At 36.2% G+C, this 13360-nt stretch overlaps 1 protein-coding gene across 4 annotated transcripts in view; it reads left to right on the forward strand.

Annotated features, from left to right (window-relative positions):
• Positions 1 to 13360, forward strand: part of LOC100371617 (protein mesh-like) — a 219881-nt gene that overhangs the window by 17689 nt on the left and 188832 nt on the right. For 3 of the 4 annotated variants that reach the window (XR_014929109.1, XM_085498086.1, XM_085498088.1), the window contains 14 exons: positions 634 to 891; positions 7174 to 7489; positions 7655 to 7924; positions 8152 to 8429; positions 8610 to 8750; positions 8932 to 9093; positions 9242 to 9496; positions 10620 to 10868; positions 10942 to 11115; positions 11259 to 11432; positions 11639 to 11812; positions 12111 to 12284; positions 12507 to 12680; positions 12957 to 13130. Coding sequence is in view for 3 of the 4 variants with exons in the window: in XM_085498086.1 (XP_085354212.1) it covers positions 634 to 891; positions 7174 to 7489; positions 7655 to 7924; positions 8152 to 8429; positions 8610 to 8750; positions 8932 to 9093; positions 9242 to 9496; positions 10620 to 10868; positions 10942 to 11115; positions 11259 to 11432; positions 11639 to 11812; positions 12111 to 12284; positions 12507 to 12680; positions 12957 to 13130 (2973 nt within the window). In the remaining variant the exon portion in view is untranslated. The remainder of the gene's footprint in view (positions 1 to 633; positions 892 to 7173; positions 7490 to 7654; positions 7925 to 8151; positions 8430 to 8609; positions 8751 to 8931; positions 9094 to 9241; positions 9497 to 10619; positions 10869 to 10941; positions 11116 to 11258; positions 11433 to 11638; positions 11813 to 12110; positions 12285 to 12506; positions 12681 to 12956; positions 13131 to 13360) is intronic. The other variant, XM_085498087.1, reaches the window with a different exon arrangement.

A 13360-nucleotide genomic window follows, 5' to 3' on the forward strand; every position in this document is an offset into this window, starting at 1 on the left:
TCATCTTGAACGCGATTTGAAACTACATAACGTGTCAAGTTGGGAAACGTGTTTTTCAGGTTCCTACAAATCAGGAAAAAGAATACTAAACATTCACAGCTAAATGACCCGTTTGGATAACAAAAAGGCAACCTATTTACACGAATAACATAAAATACTTTCCCGCGGTATTTAAAACCGAAATTTTAATCTAACTGTAAGGCCGTCTAGTTGGATGGCGATATTGGTAAATCTCTGAATATGAACACAATCATATTTTAGTTCAAAAATTTAAGTCCTACAACCTAAACCACTCAGAAAAGCAGTGTGAGGGCTGACCAACATAACACACATCCCTCTAAGGAAATATTTTATTATTAAGCCAAATGTAGCTTTGGCGAATAAATCTAATTGTTGATGATGTTTATATCTCCAATTGAAAACAGTTGTAATTTGTTTTGAACTAATTTCAGGGGGAAATCTGATTTACATAAGTAAAAGGTTCCCGTAAAAGGTTTCGCTAGAAAACATGTTGGACACAGCATACAAACAAAAAATATCGATCTGACATGGTGAGGGGTTGGGTACACATAAAGTTAAAACTGTGTGGTATCGATGATGTATAAGCTGACTCCAAGCTATTGTTATTTCTAGGGTCATTGACGATATATCCCACAACTGGTTCCATGCTGGGCGGTGACCACGTGATCGTCTCAGGAGTGTGTTTTAATGACTCATTTGTTTCATCTAAAATCCTATGTAAATTTGGTAGTAGCTATACAGAAGGAACCAAAGAGAGTCAGACACAGGTTTCGTGCATTACACCTATATTTTATGAGATTGGACGGATAAATTTTCAGGTTTCTATAGACGATGGTACTACATACCCATACACTGGGATTTTCAATATAGGTGAGTGACATTTGTTTGTGTTTAGAATGTAGATTTACGACCACGTGTAAATATGTAATGATATAATACTAATACACTTCTCACATACATATTGAGTGACCATAACAAACAAATTAAATCTGATACCAAAATTACTACCAAAATAGAACATGGTAATTAACAACAGACAGAGGCATTGAATTCATTATAAAAGACCGACTAGACGTTATATACAGAGTGGGCGTGGTGGGGCTTATTGATAGCATGGCACTTTTTGTTTTTCTGAAAAATGATATTTTTGTCTTCTTCCTGAAAACTACCAGCCTGATTAATTTAACACGTGAGGTGTACATAGTTTTTGTGAAGAATTTGTTTGTTGAAGTCGGTTTGGCATATTTTTGAACAAAACTAAACTAAATTTGAATGTGTTTTGTCTTATGGGTTTGCATTACTCGGTTACCTCAATGTTCGGACAGCGGAGCTTTTTCGAGTTCCAGCTCGCTTGTTTAAGTAAAGGTTATACTTTGATAATACGAAATGCGTCAGGTTTATATACAGTCGACTTTTTGTCATGATGGTTTTGTGCAGAAGGTGGAAGAAACTATTTTCCCAGTAAGTTTGGTAAAGTTTACGTTTACCAAATCAATTACGAGAACGACAATGGTGAAAGTCTTGCGAAGTCAAAACGAAACTGAAAATGACCGAGTCAACCAGAGTGGGTCGATTTAGATGAGCCGCCCATAATGTTTGGATTGCAGATATTGGCGACAATTATATAACGCCACTGGAATGTGATATAGCTGACAGGCGACAGAAACTTAAAGGGGAACCGATACATAATAACTATAAATAAGGGGCAAGATGGTCACCACATCGTGGCGAGAGCTCTGTGAAATGTGCCATTTACGATGTTTGGAGATCAAGCTGCGATTCCAAATACATATCTACTGGGGCATGAATATGTACGCTAGCGATTACAACCATCTGGTTGGGCTTTTGATGTATAAATTGTGTTGTTTTTGGTCGAAACGTGTCGCAACAAGTAAAATCACGCGTTTAAAATGGCGGTTAATGTATGCAAAATGCCTGCCAATCACAGTTTGAGTAAACGAAAATGTAAATCCCCTAGATGTTTATTCAATCTACAAAGCTTGTTGGTTTACAAACAGCATTATCGTTACATAGTTTGCCTTTGGTCTAAGCATCCGTAACACTGGGACATGACGATGTAAGACAGTAAACAACGTCAATAACATTAAGTTACGGGCTCTCAAATATCCATTACAATAACTGTAGAAGTAGAAATTATTCGCATGGTTTAATTTTGCGGTGAGTCCAAAGGCGCGAAATTAAAACCATGAAAAATGTCCTGTTGGAATGTAAAACATAATACCTAAGTCAAAACAACACTCGCCCCTGACCCACGATCTTACAAGTTTTACCGTAGTCATTGACACCTTTTCAAGAGTACGATGTTTAATGAGCTGTTATCACCGTAAATAATGTTAAATTAGTTTTCAAATCTTCAGTTTATCTTTGAAAACAGTTATTTTTTTTAAAAAAATCATGCCGTTCTCCTATCAAAATCAAAGGTAAAAGATCGTACTAGAACATCGGCAAATCTCTTCCGTGTTGAATGAGCTATGGTAATCACCCAGTATTTTGATTGGTTGATTAGCGATTTGACCAAGGTATCGCATCGAGTATTTACATGCGACCGGAATCATTCGCTTACGATGAAACTACGTTGAAATTTATTTGTATTTCATAACAATTCGACAAATTTAGTTTTTGTACCTTATTAATAATCACTACCAAGTAATAATCAATTGTGAAACGCAGCATGATCGGGTCGCGCTACCGTGATTATTTGCTACTAAGCGATGCAGTTGTGTTCGTTTTTAATTTGAAACTTCTTTTAGCATATACTTTAGTTACCAAAAAAAATAAAAAAATAAATGCATATTACATTAATTATGTTGAGTGTGTTTTGTCACCAGGTGATTTTTTTGATGAACTGATCGATTCGTATGGCCAAAACGATGTTGGTTATTAGTTTATGGACATTTTTCCTTCTGATCGTACGGCGAACACTTGTGTTTTCTAAGGGTTGATACTTATTGTATAACTTTATAGACCGTCTGAAAAAATAAGGGGTACAGTCAATAAGTGTCCGACTACAATGAGCTGCAGATAGTTGTTACTAAATACTGGTAGGCATGCTTGAAATAACCGTTCTGTTAGAGGTTGCAAATGTCGGATATCAACAAGACATTGGCAGACTGCTTGATGTGGTGTTACCTTTTGTTTTATTTTTCACGAAATACTTGGACAGCTCAAAACCGCGAAATTAAATGTTTCCACAACACAAATCAGTGTCAAAATACATAAAGTAAATACGCCATTCATGAAATGCATGAACAACCAGATCTTGGCACAAGAAAATAAATCAGATTTTGTTTCTGTATTTGTCTGCAGGACGAAACGGCGTCCAGACAACACGTCACAGGCAGTTCCAATTCATATCTTTTACAATAGATCGTTTTCGTTCAAGCGTCGCATATATGTCCAGAAAATTAAATCGAGTATATGTGTATATTTATATTCTATTTTTGGATTCGTATTTTGGCCCTGAAAAAGGACGTTTGTTGCTGGTGTCTGTTCAAGACACTTGATATCGCCTGATATATTTGTTTTGGCAGCATAACCAGTAGTCGTAGTCGCGCCATATATTGAAACAACGTCGACTTTGTTATAATTACAACGCTGTAGATTGGACGTTAACATTGAGTCTACGGTCTAATGCTAGTAATGGAGTCTAATTGTTTTGACTGAACGATCTCATCTTTCTCGCCATTCAATTGAGTTTGTCTGTAAAGTCAACCCCACGTTCGCCTGCCAGACCACAGGAACTCAAATCTCACACGAGATACAAGCCTTTTATTACTAATGATTTTGTTATTTTATCACGGGGAATATCCGTGTAATAAGTTTCGCTCTCATTTTTACTGTATATGAGATCAGTACCGTCAATAGACCGACGCAACAAAAACTGGAGTTCGTGGATTTCATTCGTGATTCGTTTTGTGTTTAATATCCGGTGAGCTATCATCAACTTGAATTATTCTAGTTCTGCGTTATATTTGTCCGTTGATGTATATATTCTGGGGCGCGCGATGTTTCACATCATGGAATATGAAGCTAGCTCTGTGTTTGAAATTCAATTGTTATGTTATATTTAAACAAACAAATTGTAATCCGTTCAAAGCATGTTTATATCAGTTGTTGATTTGTGGGATTAGCGAGACAGGGGGGAAGATAAGCATTCATTCACTCAGTGAACGAAGGCGGAGTTAATTACCCATGAGCACTTGGTGCAATCCATGGGATTGAGCGGTTCCCCTTTAAAAGAAAAGCATTTAAATTAAAACTCGGTGAGCGTAATATAGCCAGTCTTGATGTTAAATATTCTATATCAACCGTACACGATAACTGTGCACGTGTGTATGTGAAAACGGGGGCCCATCCCTTGCTCTGTGACGAATAAAACGGAGTTGAGAGCCTTGGGAAAAGAAAGAGACGTCATTTTGAACAACCTTGGGAAAAACAAATGAACAGGAGTCATTCAAGTATCTTCTGTCGCCATTTAACCACAACAATTGAAGTTGCCCTTATTTCGATATGTGTTAATTGAGCATAAGCCCATTGTGTCTTGGTGAATATTTTTTCTGGTAAAATATGCCGCTAAAATAATAAGATGGCAAGTTTAAAGCTGGGGGAGTCGTCACCAGCGCATGCGTCAGGTGGCCATAGCTTGTCATTGTTTACAAACAAGCGTCTACCCATGAGCTTTTGCGTTTTTAGCGTGTGTTGTTATCATCGCTTGGGACTCAATTCCCGCGCGTGCGCAGGTGACGACCCTCCTGCTTCACAGACTGCAACAGGAGACGAATATAAACAATCTGATTTATTCAATTTTATTTCCATGTTCGTCTTCTACCACCAGCAATATGCAGTTCAAATGTACACAGCATTCCCGATAGTCCTTTTAATACAACAACATGACATGCAGATAGATGATGTTTATTACATCAAACCGCTCCCAACAGCCAACCGGTTGTTGTTCAACCATGTTGGTGCATTATTTCCAATCACTAACATGGTATATTCCACACAAACCTTATCAAAAAACACACGTTTTTCGTATATCAGCTTAAAGTGTTGCCACCTATACATGGTCAAAGGGAACCACTGTCAGTTGCGAAGTTACGAGCCATCGCCAACATTATCTTCACTGTTACTGACGCCATCACTACAACTTCAACAACCACAACCACAACCATCTCCACAAAACTCAATAAATTTACTTTCAAATGAATAATTTGCCAGGTATCCGCAATATATTCACGTCTCGTGCACTCAGTAAATTGACGATTTGCTGTTTGTTTGTCTCATTCTTTGCCTTTTTTTATTTTAATTTATTTTATTATATACCTACTATTGCCCGGCATTTTAACGCTATGGGAAGTGCGCCCTCACATGATGCCATAATTTCCCGACGTTCATCATTCAGAAGAAACCGCGTCGTTTTAGAGTGAAATGCCTGCTACTTTCTCGCCTAAAAATACTCATTGGTACATCAATATTTATGTTTCTAAGGATAAATCAGTCTACGAAAACTTTACTTTTGTGTATTTTAAAACGAGGCTCCTCATTTGCATACAGAAATATGCATTGCCGATATGTATATAAGGCACATTTTTTACACAATTTTCTCGTCTTTGTCTAAATTCCCACTCATGTACTTGCTCGTCGAAAAAGAACAGACCATAATGAACTTATAATATTAAGTTTATCGCATAGGGTTGAGATAGATGCAAAATATGTCCTTTCTGGTGTAGCTGGTGACCATGGTCGTCACCGTCATAATTATGACATCTTATTGAACATTACTTGGTCGTAACACATTGACAGCCCAAGTCCGGATTCTTATTTCATAAAATATTACGCTGATCAAGCTGTAAGTAAATATCAGTGGTGTGAAATCGTCAATCAACACCAATCCCCAAACAACTCAGAAACCTTTTTCCCGTGATATTTAAAACAATTAGCAGTGTGCAAGTGCTGTGTAATTTCCTGTTTCTCCGACGCTTCCGAGTCGGTTCTCGCGTCACTAACAACATTATTACATAACACGAACTGAATGGTCTCTATAAATCGATTTTCAGGATCGCAAACTTTTCCATCAATACCTCATGTACTTATATTATTTCAATGAATCTTAGTACATGAAGACAATGCAACAATTTAATTAGTTTGGGGTTTATATACATTCACAGACATGCATATTGGTTATCCAGCCAATTTCTGATATCTTAAAATATCAAATTTAAATTGAACTTGTGGTATAGGTGCCCTGGAATAAATTAGACTGAAAACCACCGATATTTTCAGTAAGTATTGTAAATTTTAATAATGTTGATGACATTGTTTCCATGTTGTAAAAGTACAAATAGGAGGTAAATATTATGAGTATCTTGTTTGGAAGGATAATTCATTTTTAATATCTCTCCAAATACTCTCAGCACACGGGAGTTCTTTCTAAGCTTTCTTTAATTATATTATATTCATGATCACGACTTTGACACTCTTATGCCAATATTCGATCATTCTATTTATGTTTGACTTAAATGTCTATTAGTTACAAATTGGCTACTATTGATTTCTAATGTGTCACGTGCTGCTTATTTACTGGCTTGTTTACGTAAAATAACAAAACATGACTCTTCCTGATATTGCAGACAAACAATCACAAACACATCACAGTTCACGCAATCATACACTTTTTGCGGTTTATCCCTTTTGGGAGAACGTTTTGGCTAAGAAAATAACTGTTTGATATTGCAATTTAATAAACATTCAGATATCCGGCACATCTGTATACTTGCTTGTGTTAGCAGTCGTAACTCGGGCTAACTCGGCAAGCGAATATTGCAACTATTATAGACCAGGGTCCTACTAGACCATGTCCATATTATTGATGGGTTACGTCCATAAACTTCAGTCGTCTTGAATTAGTTATGTACAATAGTTTTATGTAGGCTTGTGTGTAGATCAAGTTTGAGTGCGAGCCTGGAACAAATACCGTCAGTAGGAACGAGACCAGTGACAACCTTGAACTCGTTATCGTTCTTCAAACTTTCCAGGTATGCGCTATCTAGAAGAGTTTATTGTCTGCATCAGGGCCCGAGATCCACTGAGTCACTTTCTACGTATATTATTGTATAATACTTTTTTTTGCAGTAAACATCGAAAGGAAAGTATCTCTTGTTACAAGAACAAACATGGCCGCGTGGCTTGACCATTCAGTGAATATGGTTGAACTACAATGGGATAGTTCATTGTTGCCATCGTCAAGGTATGTGGATATCAAATTATACGGATACATGGAAGATCATCATTCTGGTGAATTTGGTTGGATTGACACTGGAGCAGTTTTAAGTGGATATGATAATGGAGGACAACTTGCCTTTGAAAAAAGCGAATTTAATCCAAGCCCACTATATAGTATTGGCGCTTTACGTATATCAGGGCATGACGAGGAAAACACCGACGCTACGTAAGTAAATACGATTTCAATTTCAAAAATGTACTTGTTATAAATGCATAGAGTATAATAAATAATATACCCATTTATTGTATCCAATTATATGTATATGCAAGTTACAAATTATTTCAGTTTCCCGCTCAAATTATTTTGTTATGTTGTCTGAACTCTCTCCAGAAACTTTCATGCATTGTGGAGTGACGTCCATGAGCTAGCATGGGTACACGGCATTGATGCAGGGGACTGGTGCTACAACTGGCATAAAAGCGACGAAAATGTTTCGCCATCGCTCAAAGATACTGTGCCTTGTCCATGTACTCTACAGCAAGCTTTTGCTGATATTGGACGCTATTCACCACATCCTCGCTGTTCGACGAGATCTGTGACAGATGACAACTGTGTTGATATGCCAGGTGCAGTTCACTGCATACGAGCTAATGTACCAAGGTAAACAGAGAATCATGCACAGCATGTAAAGTTTAAAATGAGCTAACAATTGTAGTTAATTTATTTGCAGGCGCACTTAGAATGTACTTTAAAAAGGTTGTGATTTGTATATACATGTGATAATAACATTAAACCAGTACATGATTAGTGTCATCAGAATTGTAAAATCAGAATTCAAATGTTAACTTTCTACTCTACTATGTAACAATCCTAACACATTTTTTTAGTGATGATGGAAGTGGGCGCGCATGTTGCTATGAAGCGGATGGCACTATTTTAAATTCCGGAGATGCGTTCGGCTCAGGAGCCTATCATCTCAGACATCACGAGGGCGTAGCACCTTATATTGAAGTCGGAAAGGTACCTTATCTCTCGCATTTTCTGGAAGATCTGTTACCTTGGAGGTATTGTTGTCTTCATACAGACTTTGATGACGTTAAGTGTGGGAAATTCTTTGCAAGAAGACCCTCACACGACTGTTCCGGATATGAAGCACCACGTCCAGGTAATGCACAGGTTTAGTTAAGCTTCTCGGTATACCTTTTTTTTTTATAAAAAAAAAAGTATCAATATATTCATGTGGCATTGGTAAAAAAAGATACGTATAAGCGGTAATTTTAAATTGTAGTGAGATAATTAGAACAAAATGTAAATTCCTCAGTCGTATTATATTATTATGTTATAGCTACATGGTTTGGAGATCCTCACTTGAAAACTTTAGATGGATTGTCTTACACCTTTAATGGCTATGGAGAATTCACCTTGATAGATATAAACAATAGGGGTTTCACACTTCAAGGTCGTATGGCTCCCTTAGCAGATAATTGTAAGATTTATTTATTTATTTTTTTAAGAATTTATCTATTTAAAAATGGATTTATTTAAGAATTTAGTTAATTCTATGTATATATACGTTGTTTTTTTTGTTTAAGAATGTATCTATTTAAATATGTATTTATTTAAGAATTTATTTAATTTTATATATATATACTTTTTTTTATAAGCAGCGGATGCAACTGTATTCACTGCCATGGCAATGCAAACCAATATGTCTGACACTGTTCATATAGCAAGGGAAAGAAGATTTCTTGATGCTTATGTCAGGATCAAAGGTCACCAAACATGGGAAATCGTGAACTTCGAAGATAACCACTGGTGGGACTTCAATGGTAAATAATGAAGTTGATATATTGGAAGCCATTACAAGACAATGTGTTTATAATGTATTATTGTTGTACATGGCTATGTACATTGTGCTATTGAACACTGATTTCTTTCTTTCTAATACAATCATGTCTCATTTCTGATATTTGACAGGAGTTTCAGTTTACAAAACGAATGGTACAAACAAAATCAATGTCATCTTTCAATCCGGGATATCAGTTGATGTTTCAATTGCAGGAAAAGCATTGTCCGCCGTAATTCTTGCACCGTCTACATTTAAAAATCGGACAGTTGGATTGCTAGGTACTTGGAATGACAACACAGGGGACGATCTTCTCGCATCTAATGGGGTATATGTATCAGTTAATTCATCACTCCAGCAAATTCACCATGACTTCGGCTTGACATGTAAGCAACACATTTTCGTATGACTGTTGATTTTTGTTACAATCGGAACTTGTTGCGTGAAACAATTTTATAGAATTTCCATCGAATGCCATGTTTTCTATCTGTAAAAAGATCCATGAGAACTACAGATTCACAACATTACTTGTGTACGTGTGTAAAAAGAAATATTGGATCCTAATTACACACGTACATTATTATGTTTATTAGAACTTTAAAACTTGAAATAATGTATGTGGATTGGTAGAGATACATAGGCATTACTTAACTTTTATTTGATAAAATGGAGTTACACCTAAGAATAAAGAAATGGCTATCGTTCATGCAAATGACCACATTACAGCGTAAATTTCGAAATTTAAAATCGCGTTTATTGCAGTCAATTCAGCTTTGCAGAGTGACGCGCTACCTACCACGCCACTCGCACAAACAATTCTGTTCAAATCGGCTTGTTGTGAAAATCGCCTACTGTGAGTAAAAGGCAATGCCGAATCTCGGACATAACAAAAACGAATAAAAGCCATGTTTGTGTCGTTATATAATACTGCTCATTATGTCAGTGGTGAATTGGTGTGTTTTTTCCTCAACATTTACTGAATATCTAAAGACGATGAAATCAAACTTTCTACAGGTATTGAATACGCGCTGACAAATTATCTGGTGCTAGTTTGTGTGTATTAAAATATGCCATACAGATATAAGTATGTTTGCACGCGATTTTTCATATAAGAATGTAATTGCACATCTATGACAATATGATCACGTTCTGCCATTTAAAACAACCGCCTCTAACTTCAATACATGACATATCAACATCAACCTGACTGTGTAAAACACTTTTGTTCAGTAGGTAATCTACTTTTTAGTCTGTGAAGCTAGAAGTATTTTCTGAAATATATATATTAAAGAATATATTATCTCAACTTTATAAATAAGACTTTGTATGGCAAATCGCACATGTGACAAAGAATATATACTTTACAATGCAATATCAGATTTTTTCAATATTAATTTTCTTTAGTTCTTTGTCAAAATATTAGATCGAAACAAAATAATTACTACACGACTTATCCTTATATGGTATCGCTCGCCTAATAATATAATGCCACATCTTGTTTGTCTTCAGGGAGAATATCTGCAGAAGAATCGTTGTTTCGATACAAAATTAGTGAAACACATTCTTCCTTAACAGACATCACTTACCAACCTATGTTTGGCATTATCGAATCTGACATCACCGATGACGTCATTGCTATATGTGGCGATAATAGGGAATGTATCTTCGATTTGCAAATAACCAACGACACAGAGACTGCACTAGGATCGCTCGAAGCATCACATATATATGAGGCTGTGATCAATGGAACCATGCAAGGTACTTATTAGTTTCAATTTTTGATAGGCCAGTTGTCAGTGACGATAATAATTAATGGTTTTATTCATTTCAGTCACAACATGTGGATATCTCGAGACGCCAACGTATGGCATTAAAACCGGGTCATCCTACATAACAGGTTCAGTAATAACGTTTCATTGCCTGCCTGGTTTTACTCTGAGTGGTTCTGCAACAAGTCAGTGCCTTGACGATGGCACTTGGGATAATTACACGACCGCATGTAATAGTAAGTGCCGTTTTCTAACACAACTGTCTGTCAAATCGATTCAAACAATTTTATATATGTGTAGAAAAAGTAGAAAAGTAAAGTTTTCACATTAGTTACGACTATCATGCTTCGAAATCTAACTTCGACATTATGTGTTTCAGTCGTCGAGTGTGGGGAGGTTATGGCACCATCTCACGGTAACGTTAATGGCGATATGTTTACCTATGGGGAAATCGTGACTTTTTCGTGTGATGTAGGATACATAATAAATGGAGTGACTGAAATCGAATGCTTGGCAAGTGGCCAGTGGAATGATTCAACGCCTTCATGTGAAAGTAGGATTTTTGGTCAATGTTCCTATTGTCGATTACGGTTAATTTCATTAAGTTATGTTGATATCAAAAAAGATTCAATAAGAGGTAGTGCATCGATACTAGTGATATGTCATCAATCATATTTCATAAAATGCAAATTTCAAATACAGAATTATATTTTTTGTCAAGTTATGTAGTAATGAAATATACATATGTGCACCATTCAGTCATAGATTGCGGCGTAGTCAATGCACCAACACATGGACACGTAAGTGATGAGTTATTTACATACGGAGAAATCCTAAGGTTTTCGTGTGAGAAAGGGTTCACACTGAATGGAACAGCTGAGATCGAATGTTTTGCAAGTGGTCAGTGGAGTGATATATCACCTGTATGTGAAAGTAAGTTACTTTGTAAATATTTTTTCGACTACAGTTAATTGGAAAAATAATTGGTTATTGCCTATGCATTTTGTGTTGATTGAGAAATGTATATTTATGTTGTGAAAAGATTTATGAGTGGACAGGTCAGTCATCATGCAGTAATCCATTGGCCACTCTGTTCTAACTTAGAATTATACGACTCACACCAGATACAAATATTGAATACTCGGTGTTTACTCAGTGTAACATAATACTATGTCCTGATTTATACAATGTGTCATGTGTAGAAATCTAACTTCGACATAATGTGTTTCAGTCGTCGAGTGTGGGGAGGTTATGGCACCATCTCACGGTAACGTTAATGGCGATATGTTTACCTATGGGGAAATCGTGACTTTTTCGTGTGATGTAGGATACATAATAAATGGAGTGACTGAAATCGAATGCTTGGCAAGTGGCCAGTGGAATGATTCAACGCCTTCATGTGAAAGTAGGATTTTTGGTCAATGTTCCTATTGTCGATTTCCGTTGTAAATGCAAATGTCAAATGTAGAATTATATATTGTTTTGCCAAGTGATGTAATAATCACACACGTTAGATCACTGAACTGTGTGTGCAATCATTCTGTCAGTTATTCATTTTCTTATTGAGTACACGTACTGCTGAGTTGTATGCACATTCATGGAGGTAATTAAAAACATTGTGTCTTAGTTGTAGAGTGTGGCGGCGTTATAGCTCCGTTCCAGGGTAACGTACGTGGCAAGGTATTTACTTATGGAGAAGTCCTAAGGTTTTCGTGTGACGAAGGATACACACTGAATGGAGCAGTTGAGATAAAATGTTTGGCAAGTGGAGAATGGAGTGATGTATCACCGGAATGTGAAGGTAAGATACCTAATGAATCCATTCAACATGGATCTACGCAATTATAATGCAGGGAATGAAATAAACAAATATGATTCATCCTAAAAGTATTTTGCACATAGTTCAGTTGATGTAGTTAATTTACATAACTATCATATATTATTTTTATTCCACCATTTATTTAACTTTGCTTCTCAAAACGATATAAAACTGTTCGATGTATAGATTTATTATTTACAGAGTTAATATAATAAATATCTTGAACTGCTTTCGTTTACCATTATGTGCACCATTCAGTCACAGATTGCGGCGTAGTCATTGCACCATCACATGGAAACGTGAATGGTGAGCTGTTTACATATGGGGAAATCTTGCAGTTTTCGTGTGATGAAGGATACACAATGAATGGAGTAGCTGAGATTAAATGCCTGGCCAGTGGTCTGTGGAGCGATGTGTCACCTTCATGTGAAAGTATGTTGTATAATTGTCTCGGTCAGGTTTTGAAATATATCATCTCTTACAGTGACGTAACATTCTGCACTATAGTCCGCGTTTATCATAAACTTGCTGTAATTATGACATGTAGAACATTAAGTTGATAAAAACCTGAATCTACTTCTACTTCATGAGAGTTCATTTTCTAGTTTAAAAATTTCGTTGTACATAGAATATGTTAACTAGTCGTACGTTACTATTTTCCT

This window comes from Saccoglossus kowalevskii, chromosome 4 (assembly GCF_978046115.1).
Source record: "Saccoglossus kowalevskii chromosome 4, keSacKowa6.1, whole genome shotgun sequence".
Classification (NCBI taxonomy): Eukaryota; Metazoa; Hemichordata; class Enteropneusta; family Harrimaniidae; genus Saccoglossus; species Saccoglossus kowalevskii.